The sequence below is a fragment of the Schistocerca piceifrons genome, chromosome 3 (assembly GCF_021461385.2).
Source record: "Schistocerca piceifrons isolate TAMUIC-IGC-003096 chromosome 3, iqSchPice1.1, whole genome shotgun sequence".
Lineage (NCBI taxonomy): Eukaryota > Metazoa > Arthropoda > Insecta > Orthoptera > Acrididae > Schistocerca > Schistocerca piceifrons.
Window position 1 is genome coordinate 714,951,508 of NC_060140.1, and position 16,105 is coordinate 714,967,612.

General features: G+C 37.5%; 2 protein-coding genes across 2 annotated transcripts; both read right to left on the minus strand.

The window, feature by feature from the left end:
* Window positions 1–3,955: 3,955 nt before the first annotated feature.
* On the minus strand, window positions 3,956–4,617 carry LOC124788985 (THAP domain-containing protein 1-like). Its single transcript, XM_047256273.1, has 3 exons — window positions 4,535–4,617; window positions 4,243–4,441; window positions 3,956–4,150 (listed from the first exon to the last, which is right to left on the minus strand). The coding sequence occupies exons 1-3, from the start codon at window positions 4,615–4,617 to the stop codon at window positions 3,956–3,958; spliced, it is 477 nt and encodes a 158-aa protein (XP_047112229.1).
* Window positions 4,618–8,090: 3,473 nt separating this feature from the next.
* On the minus strand, window positions 8,091–8,752 carry LOC124788986 (THAP domain-containing protein 1-like). Its single transcript, XM_047256274.1, has 3 exons — window positions 8,670–8,752; window positions 8,378–8,576; window positions 8,091–8,285 (listed from the first exon to the last, which is right to left on the minus strand). The coding sequence occupies exons 1-3, from the start codon at window positions 8,750–8,752 to the stop codon at window positions 8,091–8,093; spliced, it is 477 nt and encodes a 158-aa protein (XP_047112230.1).
* Between the last annotated feature and the right edge of the window lie 7,353 nt (window positions 8,753–16,105).

Sequence of the window (16,105 nt, forward strand, 5' to 3'; positions counted from 1 at the left end):
GTTGACTCAGAACCACACCTACACTTATTGTTAAAAGTATTACCATATGTGGTATTAAATGAATTTTGTGACTGGACTGAGGACTTGAAGGGACAGGGATGCAGCATGTTATCTTCAATGGGGAAATGTAGAAGTAACTTAACGTGTGCTCCAGGGAAGTGTGTTGGGACTCTTGCTGTCCATTTTGTATATTAATGAGGTTGCGGACAATATTAATAGTAATCTCAGACTTTTTGCAGATGATGCAGTTATCTATGATGAAGTACTATCTGAAAAGAGGTTGCATAAATGTTCAGTCAGTTCTTGATAAGATTTCAAAATGGTGCAAATATTGGTAACTTGCTTTAAATGTTCAGAAATGTAAAATTGTTGTGCACTTCAGAAAACGAAAACACATAGTATACTATCAGTGAGTCAATGATGAAATCGGTCATACAGATACCTGGATGTAATGTATTTGATTTGATTTGGTTTGACAGATATGAAACAGAATGATCACATAGGCTCAGTTGTGGGTAAAGCAGAATTTATTGGTAGAATATACGGGAAGTGCAATTAGTCTACAAAGGAGATTGCTTACAAATCACTCTTGCGAAAAATTCTAGAGTAATTCTCAAGTGTAGGGACTCGTACCAAAGAGGACTAACAGGGGAAATTGAACGTATACAGAGAAGGGCAGCTCGAATGGTCACAAGCTTGTTTGATGTGTGTTAGAGTATCACATAGATACTGAAGGAACTGAACTGGCGTACCCTTGAAGATAGACGTAAATTAACCCGAGAAATTCTGTTAACAAAGTTTCAAGAACCGGCTTTAAATAATGACTAGGAATATGCTACAACCCCTACGTATAGCTCACATACAGTTCGTGAGGATAAGATTAGAATAATTGCTACACACGTGGAGGCAGTCAATCAGTCATTCTTCCAGCGCTCCATACATGAATGGAACTCGAAGAAAACATAACAACTGGTACAATGTGACGTACCCTCTGCCATGCACGTCACGGTGATTTGCGAAGTACACCGATCCGTCGAATCCTCACACCCTTATTTAGGGGTGTTGGTCGAATGCGGTTTCGTCTGTGATCAGTCTCTCGTCCTGACACCCCACACACGAGCGATTTGCCAAGCAACTTCAGTCAGTACTATGAATGTCACTGTGTCGAGAAGTGCTATCGTAAATGAAAAGCTATGTTTAGCAGCAGTTGCAGCGTATTTCCGTACCCCGAGGAATACGTGCAACACATAAGTTTAAAATAAATGAGAAATATAATAGATTAACCTTTTGGTAACTGTAAATTACTTTACAGAATATATTACAGTTTTCACTGATTGCGACCATCTTTCTAGTGTGCCAATACAGTTCCTTTTTATTCATTAGTCTCACAATTTAACTGCAAGTATTTACAAAATTTACTCGATGTATCTACAAAGATGTTGTCAATAGCAGCACTATTGATTACCGTATCTTTTGTTATAAATTGTGTAAAGGAGAGTTAGTTTTTTATGAAATGACAAAAGATTTGATTCTAACTGTGTAATAAATTTGCCACGTAACATTACAGCAGGTACGTATGTCATTGTCTTTAAAAGTTAAACACTTTACTAATGCATATAATTATTTCATAAATAACTCAAAATAATTAGTGGGAGCCCACTATGAACTTCCCCACAATTCTACTTCTATATCAGAAGCATCAAAACGACGTGCCCTTAGCGCTAGGATTTCACCCGGAACAAGTCCCGCCCATTCACCCCCTCCACGCCTATCCATAGTGTAAGGCCCTCCCCTAAACGGCCGCCAGTTCCGCAAACTGGAAGCTACAACAAAGTTGTTATCGTCGCCGTCCAACACGTGTTATACTGTGACGAAATTCAGTAACGATAAGAAATTTAAGCTTTTCTGGATAGTAATGTAATATGAATCTGCATTATTAAAGAAATAAAAATATTTATAGAGAATTGAAAGCATCGCCAGCAATACAAAAAATAACGTGATGTTATTTAAGGGCAATAAGGAGAAATTTTCATTAACGAATTCACTTACTATAATACGTTTATTTGAGGGAAACAGCAGAGCAAACATACAATGCGAAAACAATGGTCTTGAATTTGTCATGTCGGCAGTAAAGCCACGGATGCACTCGAATAACTCTGTTGTTTAAAATCACCGTTATATAGAAATAAGTGAAGGTTGTTTTGTTTATGTAGGCCCTCATAGTAGCTCACGAAAATTAAAGAATATAAGAATGTCATAAAGTAGAAATGCCTAATGAAAGCAGTAAGATATTTGCATATATGACATATTTCGTTAGTATTTGCATGGGTAATGGGTGGATTTTAACTTGTAAATTCTTCCAATATCATACCTTTGCATTATAAACGAGGTTACAAAGAATTGTAGCTGTTTCTGTGTGATTAGTGACCTATATGCTGTTGCAAACGTCTCAGGAAAATAATGTGTCGTTATTCTTTGTCCTGTCTGTTTTTAACCAAAAGATTTATTAATTTCGTAAATGTCATTCAAACCATTAAAAAAAATAATAATGTGATGTTTATGTTTGTCACAGAGCAGTTATGGAGGAAATATATACTGCGGTGTTTCATGGCTGTAAAACGTCCTTCATGCTGTGCTAGTTCTTCTTTCACCCCTAAAATTTTTCAGCAAAACTATTCAGTGAATAGCACGCGAAATCAGCTTGGATCGATCTAGCAACAACAAAGTGATTTTGATGCCCTCTGGAAGTATAGTGAACATTGGTGCTTGTTTCACATATACTGTCTGAGTTCTGAAACTTAAGTGTCAAGTATACTGTGGTTCCTCTTTCTCCAAACAAATTATTCTTTGAGGGTAGGGTTATCCTGTTCTAGCTTTGGGTGCTTTTCCTCACATAGAAGTATGTTTCTTCATAGGCTATTCATCTGGATACTGAGTTCTCGTATTTAAAGAATTCAGTGCTACTTTGTTTTCTGTTATTTTTGCTGTGGAAGTACCTGGCACAGCTGAGGCCAACTGTGCACGTTTCTTGTAATGTGTCTTTTAACTACCTGGGAAAATTTAAGACCTAGCAAGATATTAATTTAACATTCACTCCAAGTGCAGCCGAACGCGGTAAGCCACGTGGGTCAACTGAAACGATGCCCAGGCGCCGAACAAAGACCGGGAAAACCGGGGGTGAGTGGGCGGGACTTGTTCCGGGTGAAATCCTTGCGCTAACGATTCCAAAATCGGAGGGTGCAGTTTGTATTACTCCTTTATATAAACGGCAACTCCGGCGTACACTTCACTTCGCACAGTAGTTTGTGATCCATAGATAATTTCCAGTTTTAACGTAAATTAACTTTTGAGCGTAGGCAACGCGAAACGTAGCGGAGAAGCGAGGCAACTGTCCCCTAATTGCAGCAGCTGATCGCCGCCATTTGCAGCAATGAATCCTAGTACTGGGGTTGTGATTTGAAGTATATGAGACGCAACAGGAGCAAATTGAAGCACAAATTAAACACGCTTGTTTTAAAAAATACTGAGTATTCGAATCTAATTTAAAAGTGTACTTAAATCAATGAAGTTTCCTAATTTCCGAAATACGTCTGCATAGAGACACGAAATTTAAGAATGTAAAGCTCTTTCCTGACAAAGTGGAGCGTGTTTACATCGAGTTATTTGCATTAGATAATTACATGAAACTTTTAAAGTAGCAGACAGTACGATTATATTTGCCCCTAGCACCCTTGCCATTGCAATGTCAGTGGAAAGTCCTTAACAAGTAACAGCTAACACACTGACATATCATACAACATTGTAATGGCCATCTCCAGTAACATGTCACTGTGAGTAGCGTTAATAAACGAGATTACTTTATCGTTTACTATGTTTTTAGCTTTTAGTTCTTCTAAAATATTTGCTAATTTGAAAACCTTCTGCGTCTGTCTTTTGCACTTTTTGTTCACTGTATTTAACTTAGTCTTATATTGCACAATTTTTGCTTCCTTCTTTCTTCAGTTTTTTCGGACTTTTCTTTCAGCTTACTTGATCTTGATGGAAATGAATAATTGTGGTCTCCAGTGTAACCAGAAACGTGCACATCCACACACACATTTTCTGCTGTCTCAACATTTCTTGGCTTTGGAGGTTTCCTTGGCTTGGTAACCTGGAAAAGGAACGTTCAAAATTATACACACTGACAGTATTTCCACACTATTTAACCTAGGCCTATACTGAACGATTTTCAGGACACTACACTTTTTTTAAAAGAGTTGGAAATCCAAATACTGTCGGTATAGCATCGTCCTTCAGTTGACGTCTATTTGCATAATTTTCCATGTAACAATTGTCTTCAAAATGAAGAGAGTACAGCAAATGATTTGCTGTCGGTTGGAAGTTCTCTCTCCGAGTAGCAACTATCCATTTCCGATTTAGAAAATCATTTGTAAGGGGAAACCTAAACAAAAACAAACGCTCATGACGTATTATTTCTCCATGAAAATACTATATACAAGTAATAGAAAGTAACAAACAACCAGAAATGACTGACCTGTGAAATATAACATTGTTTCCGTCTTCGTCTTTGCTTCTATTCTTACTGTTACAATTAAAAGCAGCACACGAACGAACCATGTTTACGCACTGTCTGTCTGCAAATGGCGGCTTCTATCACGTTAAATGTGGGGATGCGACACTAGAGCCAATGTGCGGTCTAGTTTTTATTTACGAAGTCTATACGCGAAACGAAACAAAATTGTACAGCCATGCTTAATAAATAGAGAAACAAGTTACTGCGGTGTTGCCACACACCTCTGTTTCCAGCCATATTGCATGCACGAATTGCGTGCGACACATCAGATTGTCTGGAATTCTCACACGACCAGTGAGCAATTTGCCTACACACGTGGGATCTACGAAGCGATCGGTCACTCATGCAACGGATCACTGCAATCCGTCACTCGTTTGTGGAGTCACATTCTATCAATCGTAATCTAGTTGTTTTATAGAGAATATAATTTGTTAAAATATGATATCAGAACGAAAGTCTGAATTTGATGTAAGAGTGTCGCGGGAATTGTAATTGCTTTTGAATAATTAGTAACATATGAAAATACGGACGCAGTTGTTGGGCCTAGTTCTGCTCCTGATTTTGAAGATGCGGAAAATTGAGCAAGTGGGGTAGCACAAATTCCTCATGTTCGCTTCACTTGTCAAATGCCCGCTACCCGATAGCCGAGTGACTTGTGGGTCCACCTGACGATGACTCATGAGGCGTTCCGCCACCATGCATTGTTCCGCACACGACCATCAAACTATTTAGGTGCATTATTCGAGGATCCTCCTGCCCATTGGGGGGTTCCGAATAGTACAAGGCACACTTAAAAATGGTTCATGGCACACGATTGATCCTCAGAGCAAACGGTTTAGATGGAGTCCCCCCTTACATTTATTATGCGAAGACAACTCGGAAGCTTCTGATGCCGGTAGTAGGACCCCGTTAAATATGTATATAATATAAAACTATATATATATATATATATATATATATATATATATATATATGTGTGTGTGTGTGTGTGTGTGTATATATATATATATATATATATATATATATATATATGAATATAATAGAGGGAAACATTCCACGTGGGAAAAATATATCTAAAAAGAAAGATGATGAAACTTACCAAACAAAAGCGCTGGCAGGTCGACAGACACACAAACAAACACAAACATACACACAAAATTCTAGCTTTCGCAACCAATGGTTGCCTCGTCAGGAAAGAGGGAAGGAGAAGGAAAGACAAAAGGATATGGGTTTTAAGGGAGAGGGTAAGGAGTCATTCCAATCCCGGGAGCGGAAAGACTTACCTTGGGGAAAAAAGGACAGGTATACACTCGCACACACACACATATCCATCCACACATACACAGACACAAGCAGACATATATATATATATATATATATATATATATATATATATATATATATATATATATATATATATATATATATATATAGTGCTGTGACACTTTTAGTAACCTTTATATATATATAAGTGGAAAAATCAACTTAAATTTTGTATTTGTATGTTAAAGGAAGCCGATAAGTGTGCGAGTGTCAAATGGGTCAAATGGCTTTGAGCACTATGGGACTTAACATCTGAGGTCATCAGTCCCCTAAAACATAGAACTACTTAAACCTAATTAACCTAAGGACATCACACACATCCATGTCTCATTGAAGTTATAAAATGCTAAGGTGAAAACTGTAAATGGAATACTTATGTCATTTGCATAAAATGAATGTCCAAGAACATGCCACAAGACCAAATGCAGAAAACCACCCATATCATACCGTACACAGAAAAAGCGAAAACCCAAGATAATGTTCAAGATGAACAACATATACGCTACTATGTGAAAGTCACCCTTGCAAAAGGACAGCATGAACAAAATCTAAGTATCAATATAGATAAAGCTATCAAAATGACAATATAAATATATATCCATGTTGTGTCAAAGTTAAAAAATACTGAGGTGCAAATCAAAGAGAAGCATACTTACATTATATGCCTACAGTAAGTGTCCAAAATGTGTCAAAAGACCACATGTAGAAAGCCACCTACGTCATAACACATACAGAATACATGAAAAACCTCCCACAAGATACCATTCAGGGTGAGCAACATTCATGTGTGAATGCATCCATACATCATGTCATGAAACAAATATCAAACGGGAACCATTATCTAAGAGTAAACGTAAACGTCCTTCATGCTGTGCTAGTTCTTCTTTCACCCCTAAAATTTTTCAGCAAAACTATTCAGTGAATAGCACGCGAAATCAGCTTGGATCGATCTAGCAACAACAAAGTGATTTTGATGCCCTCTGGAAGTATAGTGAACATTGGTGCTTGTTTCACATATACTGTCTGAGTTCTGAAACTTAAGTGTCAAGTATACTGTGGTTCCTCTTTCTCCAAACAAATTATTCTTTGAGGGTAGGGTTATCCTGTTCTAGCTTTGGGTGCTTTTCCTCACATAGAAGTATGTTTCTTCATAGGCTATTCATCTGGATACTGAGTTCTCGTATTTAAAGAATTCAGTGCTACTTTGTTTTCTGTTATTTTTGCTGTGGAAGTACCTGGCACAGCTGAGGCCAACTGTGCACGTTTCTTGTAATGTGTCTTTTAACTACCTGGGAAAATTTAAGACCTAGCAAGATATTAATTTAACATTCACTCCAAGTGCAGCCGAACGCGGTAAGCCACGTGGGTCAACTGAAACGATGCCCAGGCGCCGAACAAAGACCGGGAAAACCGGGGGTGAGTGGGCGGGACTCGTTCCGGGTGAAATCCTTGCGCTAACGATTCCAAAATCGGAGGGTGCAGTTTGTATTACTCCTTTATATAAACGGCAACTCCGGCGTACACTTCACTTCGCACAGTAGTTTGTGATCCATAGATAATTTCCAGTTTTAACGTAAATTAACTTTTGAGCGTAGGCAACGCGAAACGTAGCGGAGAAGCGAGGCAACTGTCCCCTAATTGCAGCAGCTGATCGCCGCCATTTGCAGCAATGAATCCTAGTACTGGGGTTGTGATTTGAAGTATATGAGACGCAACAGGAGCAAATTGAAGCACAAATTAAACACGCTTGTTTTAAAAAATACTGAGTATTCGAATCTAATTTAAAAGTGTACTTAAATCAATGAAGTTTCCTAATTTCCGAAATACGTCTGCATAGAGACACGAAATTTAAGAATGTAAAGCTCTTTCCTGACAAAGTGGAGCGTGTTTACATCGAGTTATTTGCATTAGATAATTACATGAAACTTTTAAAGTAGCAGACAGTACGATTATATTTGCCCCTAGCACCCTTGCCATTGCAATGTCAGTGGAAAGTCCTTAACAAGTAACAGCTAACACACTGACATATCATACAACATTGTAATGGCCATCTCCAGTAACATGTCACTGTGAGTAGCGTTAATAAACGAGATTACTTTATCGTTTACTATGTTTTTAGCTTTTAGTTCTTCTAAAATATTTGCTAATTTGAAAACCTTCTGCGTCTGTCTTTTGCACTTTTTGTTCACTGTATTTAACTTAGTCTTATATTGCACAATTTTTGCTTCCTTCTTTCTTCAGTTTTTTCGGACTTTTCTTTCAGCTTACTTGATCTTGATGGAAATGAATAATTGTGGTCTCCAGTGTAACCAGAAACGTGCACATCCACACACACATTTTCTGCTGTCTCAACATTTCTTGGCTTTGGAGGTTTCCTTGGCTTGGTAACCTGGAAAAGGAACGTTCAAAATTATACACACTGACAGTATTTCCACACTATTTAACCTAGGCCTATACTGAACGATTTTCAGGACACTACACTTTTTTTAAAAGAGTTGGAAATCCAAATACTGTCGGTATAGCATCGTCCTTCAGTTGACGTCTATTTGCATAATTTTCCATGTAACAATTGTCTTCAAAATGAAGAGAGTACAGCAAATGATTTGCTGTCGGTTGGAAGTTCTCTCTCCGAGTAGCAACTATCCATTTCCGATTTAGAAAATCATTTGTAAGGGGAAACCTAAACAAAAACAAACGCTCATGACGTATTATTTCTCCATGAAAATACTATATACAAGTAATAGAAAGTAACAAACAACCAGAAATGACTGACCTGTGAAATATAACATTGTTTCCGTCTTCGTCTTTGCTTCTATTCTTACTGTTACAATTAAAAGCAGCACACGAACGAACCATGTTTACGCACTGTCTGTCTGCAAATGGCGGCTTCTATCACGTTAAATGTGGGGATGCGACACTAGAGCCAATGTGCGGTCTAGTTTTTATTTACGAAGTCTATACGCGAAACGAAACAAAATTGTACAGCCATGCTTAATAAATAGAGAAACAAGTTACTGCGGTGTTGCCACACACCTCTGTTTCCAGCCATATTGCATGCACGAATTGCGTGCGATACATCAGATTGTCTGGAATTCTCACACGACCAGTGAGCAATTTGCCTACACACGTGGGATCTACGAAGCGATCGGTCACTCATGCAACGGATCACTACAATCCGTCACTCGTTTGTGGAGTCACATTCTATCAATCGTAATCTAGTTGTTTTATAGAGAATATAATTTGTTAAAATATGATATCAGAACGAAAGTCTGAATTTGATGTAAGAGTGTCGCGGGAATTGTAATTGCTTTTGAATAATTAGTAACATATGAAAATACGGACGCAGTTGTTGGGCCTAGTTCTGCTCCTGATTTTGAAGATGCGGAAAATTGAGCAAGTGGGGTAGCACAAATTCCTCATGTTCGCTTCACTTGTCAAATGCCCGCTACCCGATAGCCGAGTGACTTGTGGGTCCACCTGACGATGACTCATGAGGCGTTCCCCCACCATGCATTGTTCCGCACACGACCATCAAACTATTTAGGTGCATTATTCGAGGATCCTCCTGCCCATTGGGGGGTTCCGAATAATACAAGGCACACTTAAAAATGGTTCATGGCACACGATTGATCCTCAGAGCAAACGGTTTAGATGGAGTCCCCCCTTACATTTATTATGCGAAGACAACTCGGAAGCTTCTGATGCCGGTAGTAGGACCCCGTTAAATATGTATATAATATAAAACTATATATATATATATATATATATATATATATATATGTGTGTGTGTGTGTGTGTGTGTGTATATATATATATATATATATATATATATATATATATATATGAATATAATAGAGGGAAACATTCCACGTGGGAAAAATATATCTAAAAAGAAAGATGATGAAACTTACCAAACAAAAGCGCTGGCAGGTCGACAGACACACAAACAAACACAAACATACACACAAAATTCTAGCTTTCGCAACCAATGGTTGCCTCGTCAGGAAAGAGGGAAGGAGAAGGAAAGACAAAAGGATATGGGTTTTAAGGGAGAGGGTAAGGAGTCATTCCAATCCCGGGAGCGGAAAGACTTACCTTGGGGAAAAAAGGACAGGTATACACTCGCACACACACACATATCCATCCACACATACACAGACACAAGCAGACATATATATATATATATATATATATATATATATATATATATATATATATATATATATATATATATATAGTGCTGTGACACTTTTAGTAACCTTTATATATATATAAGTGGAAAAATCAACTTAAATTTTGTATTTGTATGTTAAAGGAAGCCGATAAGTGTGCGAGTGTCAAATGGGTCAAATGGCTTTGAGCACTATGGGACTTAACATCTGAGGTCATCAGTCCCCTAAAACATAGAACTACTTAAACCTAATTAACCTAAGGACATCACACACATCCATGTCTCATTGAAGTTATAAAATGCTAAGGTGAAAACTGTAAATGGAATACTTATGTCATTTGCATAAAATGAATGTCCAAGAACATGCCACAAGACCAAATGCAGAAAACCACCCATATCATACCGTACACAGAAAAAGCGAAAACCCAAGATAATGTTCAAGATGAACAACATATACGCTACTATGTGAAAGTCACCCTTGCAAAAGGACAGCATGAACAAAATCTAAGTATCAATATAGATAAAGCTATCAAAATGACAATATAAATATATATCCATGTTGTGTCAAAGTTAAAAAATACTGAGGTGCAAATCAAAGAGAAGCATACTTACATTATATGCCTACAGTAAGTGTCCAAAATGTGTCAAAAGACCACATGTAGAAAGCCACCTACGTCATAACACATACAGAATACATGAAAAACCTCCCACAAGATACCATTCAGGGTGAGCAACATTCATGTGTGAATGCATCCATACATCATGTCATGAAACAAATATCAAACGGGAACCATTATCTAACTCATGTAAATGTCAGAACATAATAATATACATTCACATAACATTTAGTATTCACAAATCGAATGTAACTGGATAGATAAAAAATGTATTCACCAAGCCGTGGCAGGAGAACACATATGCAAGCTTTCAGAGCCAGTGGCTCCTTCTTGTGGCAGTATGGTTGAAGGGAAGGAAGACTGGTGAAGGAAAAGGACTAGAGAGGTTTAGGAAAAGGAATAGAGTTCGGAAGAGCCACCCAGAATCCTGGATTAGGGGGCCCCTACCAGATGGGATGAGAAGGAGACGAGTCTTTCCTTCTCAACCCATCCAGTAGCTATCCCCTGACACAGGGTTCAGAATGACTCTAACCATTTTCCAAAACCTCTCTAGTCCTTTTCCTTCATCCTTCTTCCCTCTCCTTCAACCCAGAAGAAGGAGCCACTGGCTCCAAAAGCTTGCATACACAAAACCTTTTTTTATGTCTGTTCTCCTGCCACTGCTTGATGAGCAAAACTTTTATCTATCCAATTACAACATATTGTCAAAAATTGATTATTTTTGATGTTATAGTACCTGTAAATCATATGCTAAGTTAACAGTTGTATGACAGGTGAAAAAACTTAATATGTATCCAACAGTGCAACATTGTGCTGAAGAATTAGATTCCAATGAAAAATTGTATTATATCTAACAATGTGCTCCAGACAGAGCAATCAACAACCACAAAACACGAAAACCAAAAAAAATATATGTGACCTATCAATACACCCTGTATCAAATATTGTCTGGATATATGAAGATAATACTTATGTCATAAAACAAAGTATGGAATACCTATGTGGAACCAATGTACATTGTCGCAAAAAGTTGTAATTGTGTAAGAGTATCACTCACACCAAACTCCATAAAACCTGTTTAATCAGGTAAAAAACAGTGAATAATATAATATAGTACCAGCAAATATCACAGGCAGTAAGGTTGCAATGATAACCAGGGGATAGACAGACAAATGTTAGCGTGGCTATCCTGTATGACTACCCTGTGCTAAATATAACCACTAGAAGACGCATCCAGACCATCTACATCATACCATATCAAATAGGGTGGTACTAGTCTGCAAGGATGCAGTACAACATGGAGGATGTCTCAACAATATCAGTCCACAAAGTGACAGAAAAATATTCGGACAGTAAACCACGTGAAATGTTAATCATTTATATTGGATACAAATAAAATAACTGATGATGGTCGAAGTAGAGAGGATATAAAATGTAGACTGGCAATGGCAAGGAAATTGTTTCTGAAGAAGAGAAATTTGTTTTCATCGAGTATAGATTTAAGTGTCAGGAAGTCGTTTCTGAAAGTATTTGTATGGAGTGTAGCCATGTATGGAAGTGAAACATGGACGATAACTAGTTTGGACAAGAAGAGAATAGAAGCTTTCGAAATGTGGTGCTACAGAAGAATGCTGAAGATAAGGTGGGTAGATCACGTAACTAATGAGGAGGTATTGAATAGGATTGGGGAGAAGAGAAGTTTGTGGCACAACTTGACTAGAAGAAGGGCTCGGTTGGTAGGACGTTTTGAGGCATCAAGGGATCACCAATTTAGTATTGGAGGGCAGCGTGGAGGGTAAAAATCGTAGAGGGAGACCAAGAGATGAATACACTAAGCAGATTCAGAAGGATGTAGGTTGCAGTAGGTACTGGGAGATGAAGAAGCTTGCACAGGATAGAGTAGCATGGAGAGCTGCAGCAAACCAGTCTCAGGACTGAAGACCACAACAACAACAACAACAAATAAAATACTGCATTCTTGCCAAAAGTATATACATAACTCACTAACAGGTTCTATCTAGAACAAGTAGGCAACAGAAACAAAGTAAATGTGACTTGTTCATATACCTTGTATCAAATACAAACAGATATGGCCTGGACATGTGAAGAAAATATTTATGTCATAAAACAAAACCGAAACATGTAATATATCTATGGACCCCATAGACGACTAAGCAGTGTTGCAAGTAGTGTAAAGGTGCAACACAACCACTTTTACTAAACACAGTATGACCTGTGTAACCAGATAAAGAACCAGACAGTACTTAATATAGTGTAAAGTCTTCAAATGCTCCATGCATTAAGGTTACATGTCTTCAGACAAGTCAAAATAGAGGACAGTCAGAAGAATGTTAAGGTAGATACTTCACTCCCTGAACATCACATTATATTCTATCAAAATGAGTGGTACTAGTCTGCGAGGATGTAGTGCACCATAAGGGATAACTTAACAGTATCAGTTCCTGAAATGTCAAAATTTCTTGACTAACAAGCCACCCAAAAAGTTACTCATATGTATTTAAACATCTGTGAACAAACAAAATACAATTTAAAATTGCATATGCCTATGAATAAATATATTGTATAGCAATACACCTCTTAGACTTTTAAAGCATTAAAACCAAAAGCCATTACAGTATGTAAATCAAAATCTCAAATGAAAGGTACTGGCCACACACATCATCTAAAAGACAACACATTATTAATTACCTAGTGTGGAAGCCACACAACATGCCATTAAAAATAAATGGTACATTTGAACAATGCATAGAGTGAAAATTTGTTGTGGTATACTATATATAATCCTCTATGTGATAATGAATGTATCTGTTGGTTTTTATCAAATGATTACTGTAAATTCACTTATATAGTATAGTCCTTGCTTCTTATTTTGTTTTTAACCTGTCTTTGTATTTGCATAGTTGGTAAGTCAATGACGCTATCATTACTGTTTACGCATACAGGCCTGACGAGGGTGTTTGAGTCACCAAAACTGATTCCATTGTAATAAAATAATGTAAACAGCTGCAGCTGTTTTATTTTATTACCAACAGTTTTTGGTGCGTAGAGAGTGGTTGCACACCATACATGCACAGTGATCTAGAAGTGTTCAGACATATCCCAAAAACACAAGAGAATTTATTGCTTGAAGACAACAGTGCTACGCAAATAGTAGCTAAAGATGATGTACACATAGCAATCACAGTCAGTGGTGCAAACTCCGTAACACAGAAAAACACTTTGTATGTGCCAAAACTTCAAACCAATATCACTTCAGCGGCAAAGATTGAGGACAAGGGCCACATGGTGACATGTGGGAAAACTTGTGCAGTTTTACAATATACTAATGGTAAAGTCAAAGTGATTGACAGCAGAGTTGGGAACTTGTTTTATGTATAAGAAAGTGATCCAAGGGCATTCATCATCTAGCCAAAAGCTCCAAAAAATGATTGCAAAAATCTGGCATGCTTGAATAGGCCACTTGACCTCAAGAGAAAAGATCAAAATGCTCAAAAATGGGTATGTCAAAGATTTGAAATTTGGTATGTGTATGTCACTAGATGCACTACCTGTCGTAAAGGAAAAATTGTGTCCTCTCCCTTCACCAAATGAGAAGTCCACCTGTTTAGCTGAGTGGTAACATGGTTACCTATCATGCAGCAGGCCGGGTTCAGTTCCCAGCTGGGATTGAGATTTTCTCCACGTGTAGACTGGGTGCTGTGTTGTCCTCATTACCCTTTCATCATCATCACCAACATGCCTGTGAGCCAGTGAGAGAAACATCTCAAAGTGCTGTGACACTTTTTGTAACCTTTATAGATGACTACAGCAGATGTGTCAAGTATATTTTTTGACATAAACAGCAGAGTGTGTCATGTATATTTCATTTGACATAAATGAGAAGTTGTGGACAAATGTGTTGCATTCAAAAACTTAGTTGAAAATCAGACTGGTCATAAAATTAAATCCTTTCAGTCCAATAGCTGTAAGGAGCGCTGCAATGAAAGAATGGACCCAATCCTCAGAATGGCAGGGATAGAATATTTAACAGTATACACTGCAGCAGGATGGTGAAACTGAACTAAAGAACTGTTTGTTGGTTGAAATGGTTTATTGTGTGCTGCTTGAGTCAGGACTACTACCATCATTTTGAGCTGAAACCCATTAAAATAGTTCACTGCATCTGAAATCCATTGCTTAACTAAAGGACTGTCTGATGGAACTCCATATGAGAAATGGCTGAAGAGAAAACCTTTTGATCAAAAAGTTGTCATCCATCATAAATTACCAAACAAAGAAAAGTTTCATCTTAAAGACAAAGAAGAGATTTGTGTAGGCTACTTCAACTGTTTGAAAGTCTGTCATGTGTGGGTACCAAGAGATCACAGGATTCAGATGTCAAGATGTGAAGTTCTTTGATCATTACATCTTTGAGCCAAACAAATTTATATAGACTAATTTGAAGATGAACCACATTATCACCAAAGAGGAGGCATCACCACGAATTCCATGGGATGAGATTTCAGTGGTGATACAAACACTGAACCAGAGCCATTGTCAAATGATAAATCATTGTATGACTCTGAAGAAGATGAGTTTCCAGGTACTTCACCTAAAGAATTCAATCCCATTGGTGACTTATCATTTTATGAGGACAATAATTCTTTAAGTGTCACACCTAGTCAACAGTCTGTGCCAGGTGTAGATTCATCAGATGTTTCAGTTCATGATGTGACTTCATTTCAAATGCAACAGCAGTCAGTCTCAATAACACATTACATGGTCAAGATCATCAAGAGTGGTTTGGGGTATATATATTGAAATTAGGCACTGGTGAAAAATGATACCTGGGACACTGTAGACAGGCCAACAAATGAAATGGTGATTGACTGAAGGACTGTTTAGAGGAATAAATATGAAGTAATAGATCTTTGCTGAGCAGAAAAGTAAGAACAGTTGCATGATTATTCAGCTAACGGAGTTTAGTTTGTGGAAATATTCTCTCTTGTTGCAAGAAATAAAGCATTTAAATTACTCATGGCTTTGCAAGTCAAATTTGACTTGCAGGTTTCACAGCTGGATATCCTGCTGCATTTTTCACTGATGAAATTGACACAGAAATATTCATGGAACAGGCAGACTCACTGATCAACTTCTTACAAAAAATGAAAAATGGGATGAAAGATAATAAATAGTCAAGAAGATAACTGACATGTTCCGAACAATGAAGTGTGATGATAAAGTCTGTAATCTTATAAAAGATATTTATGGGCAAGCTGGTTGACAGTGGTACACCAAGTTGAACACAACCCTAACATCAATTGGACTGCAACTCACAAATTCAGATTCATGGGTCTTTGTAAACAATTTAGGAAAACATTCAGTCTTATAGTCAGTTATAGATGACATTATAATTCAACA